This window comes from Lacerta agilis, chromosome 4 (genome assembly GCF_009819535.1).
Source record: "Lacerta agilis isolate rLacAgi1 chromosome 4, rLacAgi1.pri, whole genome shotgun sequence".
In the NCBI taxonomy this organism is placed as follows: Eukaryota; Metazoa; Chordata; class Lepidosauria; order Squamata; family Lacertidae; genus Lacerta; species Lacerta agilis.
Genome location: NC_046315.1, coordinates 95,186,549 through 95,206,577, shown reverse-complemented (window position 1 = coordinate 95,206,577; position 20,029 = coordinate 95,186,549). Strand labels below are relative to the sequence as shown.

Below are 20,029 nucleotides of genomic sequence, written 5' to 3'. Positions count from 1 at the left end.
AACCTCAGTGCTGATTCCTTCCAGCCCACATGCATTCTGTCTTACAACCAGTCTTGCAAATCTCTGTTTCTCCTTTCCCACCCGCTCAGCCTGCTATCTCCTCCCCCTATCAGGTTGGTTTGTAGGTAATCCAGAAACCAGGGGCCTTTGTTTGCTCATGATCTTATTTACCCACTGCAATAAAGATAACTGCTTCTGCCGGTCACATGAACCGTGGCATTATTATTATATTTATTAAACTTGCATACCGTCCTTCATCCAAAGATCACATTATTGACATAATCCTGAAAAGTCACAGCTATGGCTGAGTTCTGGGCCTTTGCTTCAGACCTCAGAGTTAGGCAAGGTAAGCTCCCCAACCGGCAGCTTGCATGGTACAGTACCCATTGCTGAGATTGCATAGAATCATAGAATCATAGTTGGAAGAGACCACAAGGGCCATCCAGTCCAACCCCCTGCCAAGCAGGAAACACCATCAAAGCATTCCTGAAAGATGGCTGTCAAGCCTCCGCAGAAAGACCTCCGCAGAAGGAGACTCCACACTCCTTGGTAGCAAATTCCACTGTCGAACAGCTCTCACTGTCAGGAAGTTCTTCCTAATGTTTAGGTGGAATCTTCTTTCTTGTAGTTTGAATCCATTGCCCCGTGTCTGCTTCTCTGGAGCAGCAGAAAACAACCTTTCACCCTCCTCTATATGACATCTTTTTATATATTTGAACATGGCTATAATATCACCCCTTAACCTTCTCTTCTCCAGGCTAAACATACCCAGCTCCTGCATGAGAAGAAAATGGCCAACAGTTGTGTTTCTATTATTTCTCTAGTGTACACAAGAAACTAGTGTGCTCACACATTAGCCGTAGCCAAACTAAGCTCTTTACAAAAGCATCTTGTGAAACGATTTTCATCAGAAGCATGACCATGTGCCACGAGAGGCCTTTTGGGATGATAACTCACACTACGAGGCAAGACCCACAGAACGAAGACTAACTTCTCTTTCAGCGCTCCCTGTGCGTCACACCATCATTACATTTAGCATTATAAATTGCTCTAGCATAATGACAAAACACATTTGTCATCCGAACCGGTTCTCCCATGTGCCAAAGCCCATCAAATTAATGCCCGCTACATGAAATATAGTGACAGCCAGGCCTCCTGCATGTGCGAGGCTAGCAAATGAATTTATTCTGTTTTGTAGGCGATTTGCATCAATATAGCACCAGGCTGTGTTCCTCCTAGTCAGATACCTGAAAAATGATTCTGTTAAAAGAAGCAATTGAGTATGCAGCAAGTCTATGAACAGTTTTCCATTGCATTTGTCACCACAATAAATTAAAAATAATAGATCTTTCAGATCCCAATATTCCCACAACAGTCAGCATGAAACTTGAACTGCAACATTTTATGATATTGAAAGTTACTCCGGATAATCAGCAAGCATTCTAATTGCCTTGCCTTTCAGACTCAGTAATTACTTTTGTTCCATATGGTGACAAGCTGAGTGCCTTCTATTTGCTTGCATGTAGCCAAACAGTTTGATCTTCTGATACCCGACCTGCTATCTTTATTTTTCTAAAAAAAACAACAACCCAAATTATAAACACGGATGTCTCTACCCAATCAGTCATCAAAAGTTCAGCACCCAGAAATTGACTAAGGATGGTCTCCTATGGCAGAAATTATTTCCTAACTGCCCAAACCACTTGATTTAAATTGGCAAGGTCCACTAATCAGACAACAGATATTTCACCGAAGGATTTTGTGCCATGGCTTGCTGATCAGAAGGTCGGCGGTTCAAATCCCCGTGACGGGGTGAGCTCCCGTTGCTCGGTCCCTGCTACTGCCCACCTAGCAGTTCGAAAGCACATCAAAGTTCAAGTAGATAAATAGGTACCACTCCGGCGGGAAGATAAACAGCGTTTCCGTGCGATGCTCTGGTTCGCCAGAAGCAGCTTAGTCATGCTGGCCACATTACCCAGAAGCTGTACGCTGGCTCCCTTGGCCAGTAATGCGAGATGAGTGCCGAAACCCCAGAGTCGGACATGACTGGACCTAATCGTCAGGGGTCCCTTTACCTTTACTACAAGTATGCATAAGCAACCATATCATAAATACCCTTCTCACCGCACCTCTCGTATTGGAACATTCACTTTTACTATCAGCACAAATATATTCTCTCCCTGATGATAGAAATTCAGGATATTTTCCATCTGTTCATCACTCATTGTTTCTAGCATCAATTATGATCGCATGTGTGAACAAGCCATTACTGATTTACCAAATTCCTTCTGAGGAACCATGGCCCTGTGTGGAAACCCTCCCAAAGCATCTGAAAGAGGGACTATGCCATTGCGCACAGGGTCATTACAAGATTTTGTCTTCTTCTTTACAGATTGAGCACAACTTGGAAGATAGCGGGAAAAATCAAAAACAAGGCAGGCTATGTATTAATGTTTAGCTTGCCAATAATAATATATAATCATAAATCCCAATAACTGTAAGTGCTTACTATAAATGGGGGCTTACAACATTATTTAATGGGCTAGGTGACAACAATATGCCATTAGATATTGTCATTATTCACACTCAAAGGCTTCAATGGATTTATAAAAATAGCTTGAGCAGATTTAACACTGGCAATATCCTATGTTTAAGAGACTAGGACTGAGTTACAGGCTTTTTAGTTCTACCATGACCTCTCTGAAATGTAAAATGATTGGCCGCAGGAAAGGAGCAGGGGAGGAGGGTTACTCTGGAATAGGAGGAGCACTGCAAACCATGGTGCTGTTTTATGTCTACAATGGATCTTTCTTAACATTAAAAACATGAAGGTGAAAATGGGGGTGGGGATGGGGGCAAAGAGATTAATATGAAGGTTTACTATATCAACAGATATTTTAAAATGGTAGAAATTTGAAAGGTGTGGGGAAGACTGTTGCTCTGATCTTCCTTTTCTCCTTTGATGCAGGATAAAAAATCCTACAGCCATTAGTGGAAAGCACTCTATTCATAATGGGGAGGGGGTTAATTCAACATTCCATGGTTTGTTGAACCCAATATACACGATTCCCCCCCAAGCAACAACAAATGCACCAAGAAAACGCAATCCGAGTATCAGCCCCACTCTAGCAAACATGTTATGCCAACCCATTATTAATGCTGCCTCTTGGCAAAATTCTACCTCAACACAAGCTCAACCCAAATGTTGCTCCCAAGCTTCACATTATCTGGCTTCCTTTACATTATGCGATCACAAGAGCAAATTAGAAAAGGATGCATTCCGATAACAGAACTCATTTGAAGAGCAAAGCGACTGGACAAAAATTTGTGGAAGGCTTATTATACTGACACTAATTGGTGGGAAATTTGACAAGTTATAGATAACTGAGTTGTCTTTGCGAAGAAGAGCTCATTTTTCTGTATTCCTTTCCATGCCAATCACAGGCAGAGGAGTGAAATACCGGTGAACAAGCCTTGTTGAATTAAGCCATTCAGTGATGAAACAAGGAGCTTAATTTTGTTTCCTTGCATCTTTTCGTACTGCCAAAGAAAAGCCCCCATTGTCTTTGCTGTAGGCTTCCCTTTTACGCCTCCAGGTTCTCTGCCAACTTAATTGTGAAATCACGCTGCATACCCAAGTGAAAGTGAGGTGGAGGAAAGGGGAGAATCTCATGTCTGATTTTTTTGGCAACGGCTTTTGGATTTCATAGGCATCAATGAACACACATTTAAAGTTTCTTCAGCAAAAGCAACAGCATCAGAAAGCATCGTTTTAATGGGTTCAAAGCAAACCTACACGGAATGCTGTCTAAGCATGCATGCAACAAAAATAAATTACATTTGTAAATTCATCATAGGCTCCGGACTACAAGGAGGAAATCTTATTTGGAAGCAACAATATAAGCAAGCATTTCTGTAAACTGTGGTGGGATGACACATGTTAACGCTATCTGTGAGTGAGCATTGTAAAGGGTGGTTCATACTGATATGAACTTATCAGAACACATTTTGTCTTTTTAAGGGTCTGCCCACCCCAGATCCTACCTACAGCAAAATTGGTAGAGGGCTTCAGACTATTCACTGCCCGCTTCCTACAATAATGTCAGAACGTACTCAATAAAGGACTGAAATGAAGACACTATGTGTTTAAGTTCTGTTCTAGCTCTTGAATCCTAACACAAAAATTACATATATATTTAATTAGCAATTCAGGTTCATAGGAATGTAGAGTTCTAGAATTGTGGGGCAGCCACTGCAAATTCTTCTCTAAGTATACATGAAAGGTGTGGAAGAATGCTAGACACTCTACTGTGTTTTCATCAATAGTTGAATTCCATCCTTAACTATGTGCAAAAAGCAACGTACAATAAAAATGTTAAGCCAAAAAACTCCCAGACTCACAAATGGCAGAATGCAGACATGACATGTGGGTTTTACAAATTATTGAGTATTGCTTCTTGCTACTTTCCCTATAAATATTGTCTTTAAAAATGAAAATTAATAGGTGGAAAAGGCCATTTGGGTCTCGATATAGCTTAGAAGTATTTTTTTTTCAGTGTTCAATCCCACATTGACAAAGTAAATTTCATTCTGTTTCTAGAACCGATTGCACATTTTTGTAATGATGAAAAAAATATGCTAGATCTAATAAGTTCAGCAATACAGACAATCTAAATAAAAGTGAACACATACCATTTATTTCTGAATATTTAGGTGTCACATTTTCCACCCATTTTAGTTATGTAGGGTAATTATTCTGAATGATTGCAAGTGGTAGTATAATTTCTGCATGCAAGCAATATGGAAAAATAAGAATTTTTTGCCAATGACTTTTTGGTTTTGTTGCTTATATCCATTTCATAAAATTTATACTCCGCTTGGCTGTAAAAAACAAAACAAAAATACCCACACCTCAATGCAACTTACAAAAGATAAAACAGCAAATTCAGGGAAAATTCACAACCAGCCTTGGGGGTGATGGGAAGTGGAGTTCAACACCTGGAGTGCCAAAGGTTCTCCATCCCTGCCGCACAGTGCATAGTATGCACACTAACCTGGGGAAAAGTTGCGTTGAAGTCAATGACATCTACATCTGAGAGCTGTAGGTCCCAGTAATTTCAGGAGGAGACTTTATCGATTTACAGTATTTATACCCTGTCCTTCATCACATGAACTTGGGATGGGGTGCAACAAAACATATATTAAACAAACAAGTACATTATACCAAACATATCAGTTGGCAGAATTACAAATCGGTATAAAACTGAATAGGGCCGTCTCATCCATAGGGGCTAGTGGCGCGGTGCCCCCAAGAGCCTGCCGGCATACTGCGTGCCCCCTCCCCAACCTGCACCCGCCCCCACGGGCGGGCTGGCGGCCGGGCGCTCGCGTGCCGGCAGCACAGCCGCTGCCGCCCATGCCGCTCCCGGGCGGGCTGTGAGCTGGCCGCCCTCGCCTCCCATCCCGGGAGCACTGGAAGGGCACACAGAGCCCCGCGCCGCTCCAGCACCACGCCCCTCATCCCCCGCTCACCCACCCCCCCTCCCGACGGGCGGCAAGCGCTGGAGGGAGGTGGCGGAGAGGCGGCATGCCGGGGGCGCCGGAGGGATCGCCGCGCCACGGCGGCCGATCTCCCTAAGACGGCCCTGAAACTGAAGAGCCTCTCTGTAAACAAACAAAGACACCTTGTGTACTACTCATTTCCAGAAACCTGAGTAAGCAACCGTGTTTTAACCTAGTGCTAAATTGGGTTGGGTTGGGTTGAGGAGCCTGTGCCAACCATATGCCAAAAAATGTCAACAACTCGGGTGCTACAACCAGAGAAATCCCACTCATGCACAATAGATCATGTATTTCTCTCCACCACTTATGTCAGTGGGACCAACACAGCAGGATTGTGCCTTAATCCTTTTACAATCCTGTATGCTGTAATAATTGCATTCTTTATATAATGGAATAAAATGGAGCATTTGCAGTTTAAGAAAAGCTCTGTTAGCTTTGTGGCAACTGCAGACCTTGGGGAGGAGATGTGTTTTGATAAAGGTGCTGCAATCCAGTGTGATACTGACCTCATTCTTCTTTCACCTGCACTTAAAAATAGCAGAGATGTAAGAAGAAAATGTGCACTCCCCTGTGGGCATCTATGAGTAGAAGACAGAAAGTTGTGACATGGTGTTATATAGGGTCACTGTGCAGCGACTTGAGATTCATATGGATGTCAGCATATTGCCAAGCAGAGATTACTGCTGCCTCCATCATAACTTGTTAGGAGATAAGTGCGAGGGAGCGAGAGAGATTTATAAAGAAACCGGGCAAAACCTGTGAAGTATTGTCTTGAAGGACATACTCATGTATGCAGGCCTGAATCCCGACATTAGGTCTTGATAGCCTGTGGCACATCAAATTTTATGCACCACACCAGCCATGAATTGTTGTCCATCACACACTCTACCACCTCCCTGTTTTTGTAGGTCCGACCCGACAGCCAAAAAACAAACCAAAAAAAACAGGGTTATAGCGCCTCTAGCTAACCTATACACAGGGATGATTGACTTCATTGGGCTCGCCACAAAGTTCTGTCCTATGTACTCACAAATGCAAAGTAAATAAATAAATGTATTGTCACAAGCACACAGGTGCACACACTGGAATTCCATGTTAGTTTCCCACAATAACTTTGCCTGCTTACCAGCAGCTTCATTTTTTAACTTGAGGAACACTCTCTCTGCTTGATTCCGTTATCTGTAGCCCTAATTTATTAGTTTCTACTGTCTATGCATGATAGAACGTATTTGTACATTATGCAAGCCTGAGCTTCTTATCCATCAACTCTGGTAATGCTGAGAACTGGGGCATTTCTGAAAAATAAAACAATAAACCTCAATTATCTGTGGCAGTATTTCTTTTCCTTAAAATAAGCAGAACACTTGGATTAGAGATCAGCTTACTGTGTAATGCAGAGACATCACTGTTGAGCACAGCATTTATTACATAATGAAACTTTTCCCTGAAATACCCCCTAATAATTTTTGCATCTGTTCTTAAAACTAACAAAAATCTATGAAAGGGGAAGTGGGAGGTTCTTTTTTCTCCTTGTCTTTTCCACTGGCTTTATGGCCGCTTAAGCAGATGGGCTACTCTCTTTGTATTTATTTATCTATCGTGATTACTATGCAGCCAAAGATCCCACGCCTTTCCCTTTACAAGTTCTCTAGCTATGTTACACACTGAAAAGAAACAGCAAAATGGTTGGATACAGACGTTCATGTTTTGAAAAACAAAGGTGTTCTGAAACTTGATTTGGATTTATAGGCCAAACTGTTCCATATTAAAAATACCCAACCAGGGCCGTCTTAGGGAGACCGGCCGCCGTGGCACGGCGATCCCTCCAGCGCCCCCGGCATGCCGCCTCTCCGCCACCTCCCGCGCTTGCCGCTCCTCGGGGGGGGGGTGGGTGAGCAGGGGATGAGGGGCGTGGCGCTGGAGCGGCGTGGGGCTCTGCGCGCCCTTCCAGTGCTCCCAGGACGGGAGGCGAGGGTGGCCAGCTCGCAGCCCGCCCGGGAGCGGCATGGGCGGCAGCGGCTGCGCTGCCGGTGCGCGAGCGCCCGGCCGCCAGCCCGGCCGTGGGGGCGGGGGCGGGTTGGGGAGGGGGGTGCCCAGTATGCCGGTGGGCTCATGGGGGCACCCCTGGGGGGGCGGCACCCTGGTGCGCCGTGCCACTAGCCCCTATGGATGAGACGGCCCTGTACCCAACAATGGCTTTACAGAAGCATTCCTGGCTTCTGATCTCATCCAGGAATGTCCTGTTTTCCCCCCTCCAGTGCCGCCGCTGAGCACAGGAGGAGGATGAGCCAGTGCTTGCAGCCGTCTCTTGCGCTTTTCAGTGGAACCCTCCTGAAGTGGAACCTTAGTGTGTGGGGAGGCATGTCCCCACTGGAGTGGAGACCGCGCATGCACGCAATGCTCTTGCTGAGAAGGGCAAATGTCTTCCAGGGGTAAGGCCAGCTAGAAGGGCTGGGATAGTTGGAGGGATAAAAACATGAATCTGCCCCTTCAGTGGGGGGGGGGAGAGATTTAATGAGTGAGGGGAGGTTGGGCTTGCATCCCAAATTTTACCTCTGGGATGTTGGAGGGTTTGTGTTGCAGAGGAGGACAACCAAGATGATCAAGGGTCTGTATACCAAGGTTTATGAGGAACAGTTGAGGGAACTGGGCATGCTTAGCTTGGATAAGAGGAGACTGAGAGGAGATATTATAGCAATCTTCAAATATTTCAAGGGTTGTCACATGGAAGGTGAAGCAAGCTTGTTTTCTCCTGCTCTGCAGGAAAGGTCTTGAACCAATGGATTCAAGTTACAAGAAAGGAGGTGCTGCCTAAACATCAGGAAGAGCTTTCTGACAGTAAGAGCTGTTATACAGTAGAACAGACTCCCTTGGAAAGTGGTGGGCTCTCCTTCCTTTGAGGTTTTAAACCAGATGTTGGGTGGCCAACTGTCATGGATGCGTTAGTTAAAATTCCTACATTGCAAGGGGTTGGAATAGATGACCCTTGGGACCCCTTACAACAATGTATATAATTGATTATATTGGCAATACTGTAGTGGGAAAAACCAGTTCATATTGGAACTGGGATTTCATTGATTAGCAGGCAGTACAAGTTTGTCATGTGACATACATGCTGTTTTTTTATTATTTGATTTTAACTCTTTCCCACCCAGCTGCAAAGAAACAACAGCAGCATCACCTGCCCAAAGGATTGCTTTTGATGCTTCTTTTAAATAGTGAAACGAAGCAACACCATACTATCATAAGGGGATGAGAAGAAGCAAAGATTTAAAAATGGAAACAAGGGAAGAGAGGGGACAGTTGGTTACCCTGAAACTTTTCCACCACTTCAAAGTTGTCAATCAAAGCCAAGACAATGCAGGAATATCTGAGTGACAGTTCAAGCTGCATTCATAAGCAACCTGCCTCTTTCAAAGTCAATGAAGAGACAGGACTTACAAGCCCATGCCGAAAAGTTATTGAAATGTGACTGACATCTCAAAAGAAGGGTGTCAACAGAATACCATGACCCCGTGCTGAAACACTGCAAGGTTAATCAAAGTTATTGCAGTGGGGAGCCTCTAAGACCTCCTTAAGATTGAATTTTCTTATTCCCGTCACTCCATAATCTCCTTTTCCCCTTCCACTGGCATTTACTTCTCACACTTGTATTGTTTGTTGTCAACTTGTTCCTTGGCTACAGTTTGCCTGGGGTGGAGGAGGATGGGGTCAGCAGATACGATCCGCCAAATGAAAATTTGCAAAGGTTGCAAAGAATATGAGAGTTTGCCAGGAATATTTCCACGATGTTTTCCCACTAGAAGGTGATATGATACGGCCCTGGCAGGAGCAAAAAGGCCTCACATCAGCACCTGGGCTAAGACAGGCATGCCAGAGCTCACCTAGACAAATGCTTGCCACCACTGCAGCCTTTCCTCCTCTTTCTCTCTCCCCCCACTTTTTTTAACAAAAAATATTTTACAGTAAGGGCAGCTGGCCAGCCATATACATGGTTACAAATGCTCGTCGTATTACTTTTACTTTCTACAACAAAATGGTGATTATTTTCAAGTTAAGGATTCTCAAGACAGCAGAAGCAATCTCGGTTTTATTTCTGCAGTCATTATGGTGCCATTTTTTTAAGTGAGTTTAAGATGTGAAACTGTACATGTTCAGAGCATTTCCTTTTTTCTCCAGGTTGGCCAACTTTTTATTTTTTTTTGTTCTAATATATCAGGAGTTTAGAAGTAGTTGTAAAGCAAGAAATGGCGGGGGAAGGAAGGGATGATAATTTTGTGATTCACAACTGAAGTAATGCACATGGATGTTTAAAGGGCTTGCCATAAGACCACTAAGCTACACCTCTCAGTATCATGTTTCAGGGCCAGTTTTGCACAACAGACCAGAGATTGTGCCCTCCAGATGTTGCTGAACTTCAACATCCATCAGCCACAACAACTATAGCCAGTGGTCAAGTATTGTGATAATTGTAGCCAATAACATGGCAGGCACACCATGTTCACTTCTCCTGTAATAGAAGAAGAAGAGTTTGGATCTGATATCTCGCTTTATCACTACCCGAAGGAGTCTCAAAGCGGCTCACATTCTCCTTTCCCTTCCTCCCCCACAACAAACACTCTGTGAGGTGAGTGGGGCTGAGAGACTTCAGAGAAGTGTGACTAGCCCAAGGTCACCCAGCAGCTGCATGTGGAGGAGAGGAGACGCGAACCCGGTTCACCAGATTACGAGTCTACCGCTCTTAACCACTACACCACACTGGCCTTAGAGAACTAGGGCCAGAGGCAAATTTAGGACTGTGCAAGCAGTGCAGTTACACAGCCGAGGAGGGCGCCTTCTCAAAGCCCTGGTCCTAGAGTCCTCTTTCCTCCTTTGTAAAGCTAGGCAAGCATTTACCAGGCTTTGGGAAGGAGGTCAGAAGGTTCCAGGTTCCTGCCAGAGCCTCACACCTCCTTCCTAAAGCCTGGCTTAAGATAGCACTGTCAGGGCTGGGGGGAGGGAATCAAATGGCCTTGCACAGGGCGACATATTACCAAGCTTCACCCTTGCTGGGGCTGTTTCGGTCTGGGAAACTTTGGTTCAAATTCCCACCCTACTCAACCCGTTTTAGAGAAATGTCCTCTGTCTACAATATGCTACATATATGAATTTCTTCTCACGTCCCCTGTTAATGGAAAGCTATGGCACAATGTTTAATTCTGTCAATTTATACATTCAAAAGGTAGAGAAGAGTGTGTTTTATAATGCATATGATTAAATATTAAAAACTCAACTATCTATTTGACTCCACATTCCTTTATTATGAAGAGAGTGTTTTTCACTTTATTTCTCTTTCTACCCAAAGCCCCACTGCAATAAAATAATTTTGAAAGGAGCATGATGCTACCAGGGGAAACTTAAATCAGGGGAAGAAGGGAAGGGGAAAGTTAAATATAGAGAGAATTTTTATGGCACATACAAGACTCAAATGCAAAACCAAAAGGCTGCAGAAGGTAATCTCAGAACAAAAAAATGTGATGTGACCAAGGGAGGCAATGGCAGGTGAAATTTAATGTGGAAAAGTGCAGCATAATTGCACGCTGGAGCAAACAATTTGAAACACTCATACACAATCATGGGTCTTAAATTAACTGCAACAACTCAGAAAACAAGTCCAGAACTGTATTGCTGACAATTCATTGAAGCTGTACTTCAATGTTCAGGAGTAAATAAAACAGCTGAGCCTTTCAAAGAAAGAGATAGTCGTTTGCTGAAAGCCAAGTGAAACTGAAAAAGCAAACATCTGAGGAATTGTGATCTTGAAAAAGTGAACTCTCAGAATTGAAAGAAGGCAATTGTTTGGGTGCAAAGAACTACTAACATAGGACTATTGGTTTGCATGGTGTTTTAAGGAGTAACAACAAAAATATAGGTCTCTGTCTCAAATACCTCATTTTGTGCCAAGGCTCGATGACCCTGCCACTCCCTAAATGATGAATACCAGTCAAGAAAAAAATGGGTTCAAATAGGCTACAACTTTATTTATTACACATGTGAATTTATTGACAGAGTCATTAGGTATGGCCATTTATTCCACACCAGCCCATCTGCTAGGAGTGCATCTAAGGATAAGCCACATTTTGGGGGCCCCATGACCTACACCAGATAGGGGTACACCACGAGGGATCCCCATTGGAGGAGTTCTATGGCCACTCTGGGCTGCTCCCAACAAAATATTGAAAACACATTAAAACACCAACCATTTAAAAACCTCCCTGAACAGGGCTGCCTTCAGATACCTAACCTCACAAAGTTGTTGTGGTGGCTACGAAGAAGGAAAAAACCAAATGGTTAGTGCCAGTTTCCCAAGTGGAAAAATTCTTACCCAGCCCCAAATATGGCAGCCAAAAAAGTCCATATCAAAGTCTTAGCATCAAGGAAAAGCATAGATAAAGGGAGGGAAGGTGGACAGGAGATCCGACGATGGACTGGGTAGGAGGCCTGTATAGGCCTCAATTTATCCCCACGGGAGTGGACCCAAGTGACACCTATTGGCCAGTTGGGCCTGCCCCCTGGACAATGCCTGCACCTAAGCCTGTCTGCCATTGGCCGATCTGCAGACAGGCTGCAATCTTCCTCAGCAGGGTGCCAGATAGGAGACATTGCCAGGCCACAACACCACTTGACCATTAAAGGTAAGTGAAAAGCGGGATATCAAATCCAAACTCTTCTTCTTCTATAACTACTAGAAAAGTGACACGAGGTTCCTGCCTTGAACCGTTAGCAGTTACACAGCTCCCTCTCCTGCCATCTGGAGGAGGAGGAGGAGGAGGAGGAGGAGGAGGAGAAGAAGAAGAAGAAGAAGAAGAAGAAGAAGAAGAAGAAGAAGAAGAAGAAGATTTTGGATTTGATATCCCGCTTTTCACTACCAGAAGGAGTCTCAAAGCGGCTAACATTCTCCTTTTCCCTTCCTCCCCCACAACAAACACTCTGTGAGGTAAGTGGGGCTGAGAGACTTCAGAGAAGTGTGACTAGCCCAAGGTCACCCAGCAGCTGCATGTGGAGGAGCGGAGATGCGAACCCGGTTCCCCAGATTACGAGACTCCCGCTCTTAACCACTACACCACACTGGCTCTCTTGAGACAAAGAATATGACAACACCAGAGCCAGGTAAAGGTCAGTTTGAAATTTGGCCCATATACTTGAGACCCTGGCTCATGAGAATTGATGCAAGAACTGAGATAAAGATGCAACTCTCTTCTATCACAGCCAAAGTGGGCACAGCATCTGAACATATGAAGGGAGTGAGGAGACAGTAAATAATCCTGCTACTAGCAACCAGGTTTCAGGCTGCAAAACTCACAAGCAGCTGGTAGGCGGGATGCAGACGTTTTCTAGAAATGGCTGAATATGGTCTTTTTAGACCTTCTACCTCATCCTTGCATATGTTTCTGGCATACAGACCAAGGACCCCACAGCACCTTAGCAACATCAAAAGCACAGGATATTATAGTGAAATTTGTAGCCATGAGAGAGGGCTCGAATATGAAGACAATATAATTCATATATATGTCTCTATAAACCCTGAGACATAGAGCATAATTGCATGAAATCTCAGCAATCCTGAGGCAAGCACAGCCTGCTTCTGGGGCTACTTCTTTCATGCTAAAGGTCTCTCATAGGGACAGCACACCATCTAACATACTATGCATTTAAATGAATTTTAAGCATCTCAGTCTATGTGTACCAAGAGCTGCACAACAGTCAGTATCGGAGGAGTCCATTGCCTGCTGATGCTGTGCATGGGGGCCCTTTTTAAGATGCTACTTTTCACACCACCTTTTGCCCTCTGCAACCTTACATGGAAATGGAATTTGCAAAACAGAAACAATCCTTTAATCCTTGCTCCAACTGCTTTACAGTACATTGCGGGTTGGGGCTGAATGCTGTGGCCTACCTGAATTTCGTAGGTTTGGTGAGAGGGTCATGAAGGTAGGGGGTGGCCAAAGTCCCTGTGGGGTGGATTTCCAGGGACAGCACACACAGTTTGAAGGTTTTCCCCCTCACCCACTTTCCCATTTGCATTTTCTTTGAAGATGGGATCTTTGTGGGATAAAGGCTCTGCGTGTGTGAACGAAGCTGCTGGATTGCAGACACAGCAAACAAACAAAAAAACAAAAATGAACAAAAACACAGTTTAATTGTAAGGGCTCTCCGGGACACAAGTAAATGCACACAGTTTAGAATATTAGATTGCCAAAGCGTGGCAATTATCGTTACTAGCATTCTCAATTAAAAGAAATAGAAAGAAGAAATCCCAAGCAAGGTTTGTTATTATTGCCAAGGAGCAGAAGAAATGGCTGGCCTCCTGAAGTCAAAGAAATGTGTGGGTGACGAGGTCCCTGGCTTTCATTTGCTCAGCTACAGCTTTCAAGTGAATGAAACAACATTCAGCATGTGAACCAGAGCTGTAGCCATGACATGCTGTTGTATCACTGCCAGTGGTTCGCCGAGCTTTCTACAATCAGAAAATCATTTAACTTGTTGTAATGTGTCTGGCATACAGACCAAGGACCCCACAGCACCTTAGCAACATCAAAAGCAATGAAAAACCTAGACAGCATCTTAAAAAGCAAAGACATCACCTTACCGACAAAGGTCCGTATAGTTAAAGCTATGGTCTTCCCAGTAGTGATGTATGGAAGTGAGAGCTGGACCATCAAGAAGGCTGATCGCCGAAGAATTGATGCTTTTGAACTATGGTGCTGGAGGAGACTCTTGAGAGTCCCATGGACTGCAAGAAGATCAAACCTATCCATTCTGAAAGAAATCAGCCCTGAATGCTCACTAGAAGGACAGATCCTGAAGTTGAGGCTCCAGTACTTTGGCCACCTCATGAGAAGAGAAGACTCCCTAGAAAAGACCCTGATGTTGGGAAATATGGAGGGCACAAGGAGAAGGGGACGACAGAGGATGAGATGGTTGGACAGTGTTCTCGAAGCTACTAACATGAGTTTGGCCAAACTGCGAGAGGCAGTGAAGGATAGGCGTGCCTGGCGTGCCCTGGTCCATGGGGTCACGAAGAGTCGGACACGACTGAACAACAACAACAACAATGTGTCTGCTTTGAGCTACTTGCACGCTGCAGAAGATCCTGGGGGATGGCACAAGACCAGCCTACACGGAATGCTCAGGCTGTGCACACACAAAGTGCTTGAAACACACAGGGCTTGTTCCCCATCACTCTCCGAGGGCTTCTATACCCATCACTTTGCAGTTGTCGATACCTGCACAATACACTCGAAGGAGCAGCTCCATCGTTGCTATATGTACACCCAGGTGGGTGTGTACTTTGCAGGTACTGCACATCAATGTTCCCACAGTTAGGGATTCCATGCCAACAGGTATCTGTTTACCTGTGCATGGGTCCAATTTTAACTTTTTTAGATGTAAGTTTTCTAGTATACCATGATTTCACAGAATAATGGGTGAAAAATTGTATAAGTGTGCATGTGTCACCCTACCCCTCAGAAGCCCAATCTGGAAACCTGCAGATATGTCTTCCTATGAATGTAGCTTTTTTGTTCGTTTGTTTGTTTCTGAGATACAAGATTTCTGATATATCATACCATCACAAAATAAAATATGTGTGCGGTGCCCAGTGCCACCAGTAGTCTACTGGTAAAGCAGAGACTAAGATGTTGTTGAAATTAATGAACCACTAGAAACCAAGTGACAGTCCCAAGGGGCAGAAAGGAAGTGAGATGATCCACTACAATGTCACCATTGTGGGGAAACACCCCAAGAATGGTATTATTTGCATCTCCTTTTGTACACGTGACGCTGAAGTATGAATTTATGTGGTTTGATAATCCGTTTTCACATCAAAAGCGGTTTCTGGGGGGGGGGGAACCCACATTAACTCATTGCAAGAAAGGGGTATGTGTGTGGGTCAGGGTTGACACTCTGTACAAGAAAAAAAAGCAATTGCAGCACACACAGTGCGTTGAATGCACACTAAACTGTAGTGTGTACACAACCTTGGACTGAAACATCTCCCTTAAGAAGGGTTGCCTGGCACACACACCGTTTGCTTCAGGTGTTAGGCAGATAACAAAAAAGGTATGTCAGGATTTTTAAATGCTATGTTTTAACCTATTTCAAGTATTGCTTTTGTTAAGGTTTTTGTTATGATTGATTTGATCCGCAATGTTTTTATTTGCTGCACTGCTTGTGTTGCCAGGATTTTACTGTTGTTTGTATTTTACTGTCAGCTGCCCCATGAGCTGTTTGGCTGAAGAAATAAATAATGAATAAATAAATATTCCCCTATAGTTGTGCACAGTAAGACAAGACTGGTTGGAGTGGACAACCTTTTTCTAAAACCTTTTTATCTGAACAATAATAGAACAGTACGCCAACTGAGGAAAAAGTACACCAGAACAACCAGGCAGCCTAAGCTTACAAATTAGTTGGCAGGACAAGTTCAAAACTTGTGATGCATCACCTAAAAGTATCTTTCTACTGTATTCTGTGAGTGGCTGGCAGCTTCAAACAAGCGCTGTTTATAAAATAGTTCAATGCTGCAAAGAAAAGTTCTCTCTCAGCTTTCCCTGTAGATCAGGGAAAGGAAACCTGTGGCCCTTCGGCTACTGTAGACTCAAGCTGCCATTCAGTCCCAGCCAGCATGACTAATGGTCAGAGCTGATAGAAGCTGAGTCCAACAGATTTTGGAGGGTCACAGTTTCCCCGTGTCCTACAAGAGATAGATGTAGTTCCTGCCTCAAATTTTGTGAACCAAAAGTTCCTGGTACCATAAATCCAAGGAAGATTCAGCAGAAGATGGTCAGGGGCCAGCATTCAGGGAGATTTGTCTGGCATGTTGGACCTTCCCATATGGAAACCAGTCCTAAGTTTCCAATGGGTTTCACAGGACATACTCAGGCAGATACTGGAGAGGTCAGAATCTGGTCATTTGCCCATATGCTTTATTCAAGTGGATGTCTAACATTTTCCCGACTTCGATTTTGTGTAATCTGTCTCAGTTTTGCATTTAATTTTATTGTCTTATAAGAACAGTCTAGTTACTAAGTGCAGGTGTTCTAAATTCTTTGGAAAAGCATAGATTAGAAGGCTATATCTGGCAGAATGATTTCCATATGCATCATGAAAATGAGAAAAGATACCAGATAAAGACAGACATCAAGGTTTCTTTTATTGTTTCCTCTGATTATTGATTATTTCTGAGCTCAAAAGCCTACTAAATACTTCAGATGCATAGCCTTGCATCTTAATTAAATTGTATTCAATTAAAGCCTTAATAACTGCCCCCAAAAGACTTAATTGGTCCAGAAATACATCAGTACCCTTTTTATTTGTCTGATAAGCCATTGATTGAAGAATACTTTCAGCAAGAAACAATTCATGTAAAATGTTTATTACAAGATAGTCTCCTTGGACTGTCACTGAACAGAAGACCACACTAATGCTATCAGCAGTTTCTAGAATACTACTAGTAGTAACACAGGGCTAACTAGCATGCAAGGTTGCTCCTCATTTTGAGTGTCTTCAGGTTGTTATCGAGTGCTGCAAAAATATGAGCAAACAGGAAACAGGCTATGGGTATTGTTTGCCTTCTTTTCTTATTCACGTGAATTGCTTTGACAGACTGAACTGACGGATAAATCCTCTATCGGTGAATAGTGTTATCTGCATAGCCACTGAACTCATGCCATTTTGACACAATGCTGTCAAATAAGGAAGCTTCTCATACTCTGTGAATTTAAGTAAACAAATGTGGGGTGGGGGTGGCCCTGAAATTTCCAAGTTGCAATAAAAACTAAGGCTGTCCATCTAGGAGTCTCTGTATGCATATCACTAAGAATCCTTGATTACACCGTGAGGAGGGGGGCAATAGCTCAGTGTTAGGAGCATACACTATACTTGTATGCAAAAGATTGCACTGAATTCAGATGTGGGAAACCTTTGGCCGTCCAGATGTTTCTGAACTACAATTCCCATCATCCCTGGTCAATGGCCATGCTTGCTGGCACTAATTTGTAGTGCAGCAACATTTGGACGACCAAAGGTTTCTCACACTGGAATTAAATTGGTCTCAGGTAGCAGGGCTCAAAAACAACTGCTGTCAGAGTAGATGCCTATGTTAGATGGGAACAATGTGCAGACTTTGCATAAGGCAGTTTTGTTATAAGGCCACAACTATGACTCTAAGTTAAGGGTGAGTTTTCTGAATTGCATTCCACCATTATACAGTGGCTGTATCACCGAAGAATTGATGCTTCTGAATTATGGTGCTGGAGGAGACTCTTGAGAGTCCCATGGACTGCAAGAAGATCAAACCTATCTATTCTTAAAGAAATCAGCCCTGAGTGCTCACTAGAAGGACAGATCCTGAAGTTGAGGCTCCAGTACTTTGGCCACCTCATGAGAAGGGAAGACTCCCTGGAAAAGACCCTGATGTTGGGAAAGATGGAGGGCACAAGGAGAAGGGGATGACAGAGGATGAGATGGTTGGATAGTGTTCTCGAAGCTACTAACATGAGTTTGGCCAAACTGCGAGAGGCAGTGAAGGATAGGTGTGCCTGGCGTGCTCTGGTCCATGGGGTCACGAAGAGTCGGACACGACTGAATGACTGAACAACAACAACAACAACAAATTATACAGTGGTACCTCGGGTTAAGAACTAAATTCGTTCCAGAGGTCTGTTCTTAACCTGAAACTGTTCTTATCCTGAAGCAAAGTTCTTAACCTGAAGCGTTATTTCTGGGTTAGCAGAGTCTGTAACCTGAAGCGTATTTCACCTGAAGCATATGTAACCTGAGGTACCACTGTAATGACAATTGAAGATAGGGGCAGGAGTAGGCCCTATGTCTTATAGGTAGAAAATGGTTTAATGGACTGATTTGAAACTTGGCAGTGTAGGAAGGATAATTGTGAGAATGGCTGCTATTAGACTATAGATGAATGAGAGGACGCCCAGTGGAGCTGGTCTTTCTGGAAAGCTGATGAAATGAACCCTGTTTCTCATTTCTCCCACTGAGTTTTCCATTGAGCTTTTCTTTTTAAATTTCTAGTTTGCCTGGGAGTTGTCAGCATAGCCTTCTCAAAAGTAATCAAATTCAATTAGCAAACAATGTCTCAATTTAACATGTTGTGTTAAGGGCTTTCCATATTCATTCAAGCTAAGAAATGCCAGGAAACTACAGCTATTAATGGTCAATCCCTTAACAGATGTATTATTTAGGGGATACTGTTATGTTATAGTATCTTATCCTGTGGTTTTGTTTCAGCTGGATGGCTGCTAGTGCGAGAGTGGTGGACCCAAGTCCCAGATCTGTCTGTTCAGTAAAATAGATGCAGATCTGTCTGTTCAGTAAAATAGATGCATGGAGTTTATGTAACTGAGTCCATCATGCAACTGAGCCAACCATGTTACAAGCACCCAACTGTAATTTCCCAGCACTTTGGAATTTGAGTTAACATAGAAAGCTCTTAACACATGTTAAACCTGAAGTTTTGTTGTTGTTAATTTATATGTTCAATATTGTGAAGCCGGTGATTATTATTATTATTATTATTATTATTTTATTATTTGTATCCTGCCCATCTGTCTGGGTCCCCCCAGCCACTCTGGGCTGCTTCCAACAAATATTAATACATTAAAATGTCACAAATTAAAAACTTCCCTAAACAGGTCTGCCTTCAGGTATTTTCTAAATGTCAGGTAGTTGTTTATTCCCTTGACCTCTGATGGGAGGGCGTTCCACAGGGCGGGCGCCACTACAGAGAAGGCCCTCTGCCTGGTTCCCTGTAGCTTTGCTTCTCGCAGTGAGGGAACCACCAGAAGGCCCTCAGCGTTGGATCTCTGTGTCCAGGCTGAATGATGGGGGTGGAGACGCTCCTTCAGGTATACAGGACCGAGGCCGTTTAGGGCTTTAAAGGTCAACACCAACACTTTGAATTGTGCTCGGAAACGTACTGGGAGCCAATGTAGATCTCTCAGGACCGGTGTTATGTGGTCACGGCGGCCACTCCCAGTCACTAGTCTAGCTGCCGCATTCTGGATTAATTGCAGTTTCCGGGTCACCTTCAAAGGTAGCCCCTTCAAAGGTCATGGATGCGTTGCAGGGGGTTGGACTATTCGACCCCTGGGGTGACTTCCAACTCTAGAATTATATGATTCTACAATTCTGATTTCTCTGACGCCCTGTTTATTTTGCCACTGTTGTGCAGCACCTGGCTTGGTGTGCCGTGTCATATTGGTGTTGGCGTCTGCCTGCCTTGAGAGACAATTGAGTGGGCCTCTGGGGACGAAGTCAAACCTCTGCGTTAGCAGCACCAAAGTGAACTCACCAGGGCACAAGCCTGGGCAGCGTATATGAAGAGAGCCAGTGTGGAGTAGTAGTTAAGAGTGGTAGACTCATAATCTGGTGAACCGGGTTCGCGTCTCCGCACCTCCACATGCAG

At 43.9% G+C, this 20,029-nt stretch overlaps 1 protein-coding gene across 4 annotated transcripts in view; it reads right to left on the bottom strand.

Annotated features, from left to right (window-relative positions):
- The window catches only part of PCDH9 (protocadherin 9), an 854,181-nt gene that overhangs the window by 717,191 nt on the left and 116,961 nt on the right, over positions 1–20,029 (bottom strand). The window contains exon 3 of one of the 4 annotated variants that reach the window (XM_033147997.1): positions 6,810–6,857. The exons of the other annotated variants lie outside the window; for them this stretch is intronic. Coding sequence (XP_033003888.1) covers positions 6,825–6,857 — 33 coding nt within the window. The 3' untranslated portion in view covers positions 6,810–6,824. Of the gene's footprint in view, positions 1–6,809; positions 6,858–20,029 lie in introns of those variants that run through there. 4 annotated transcript variants of the gene reach the window in all.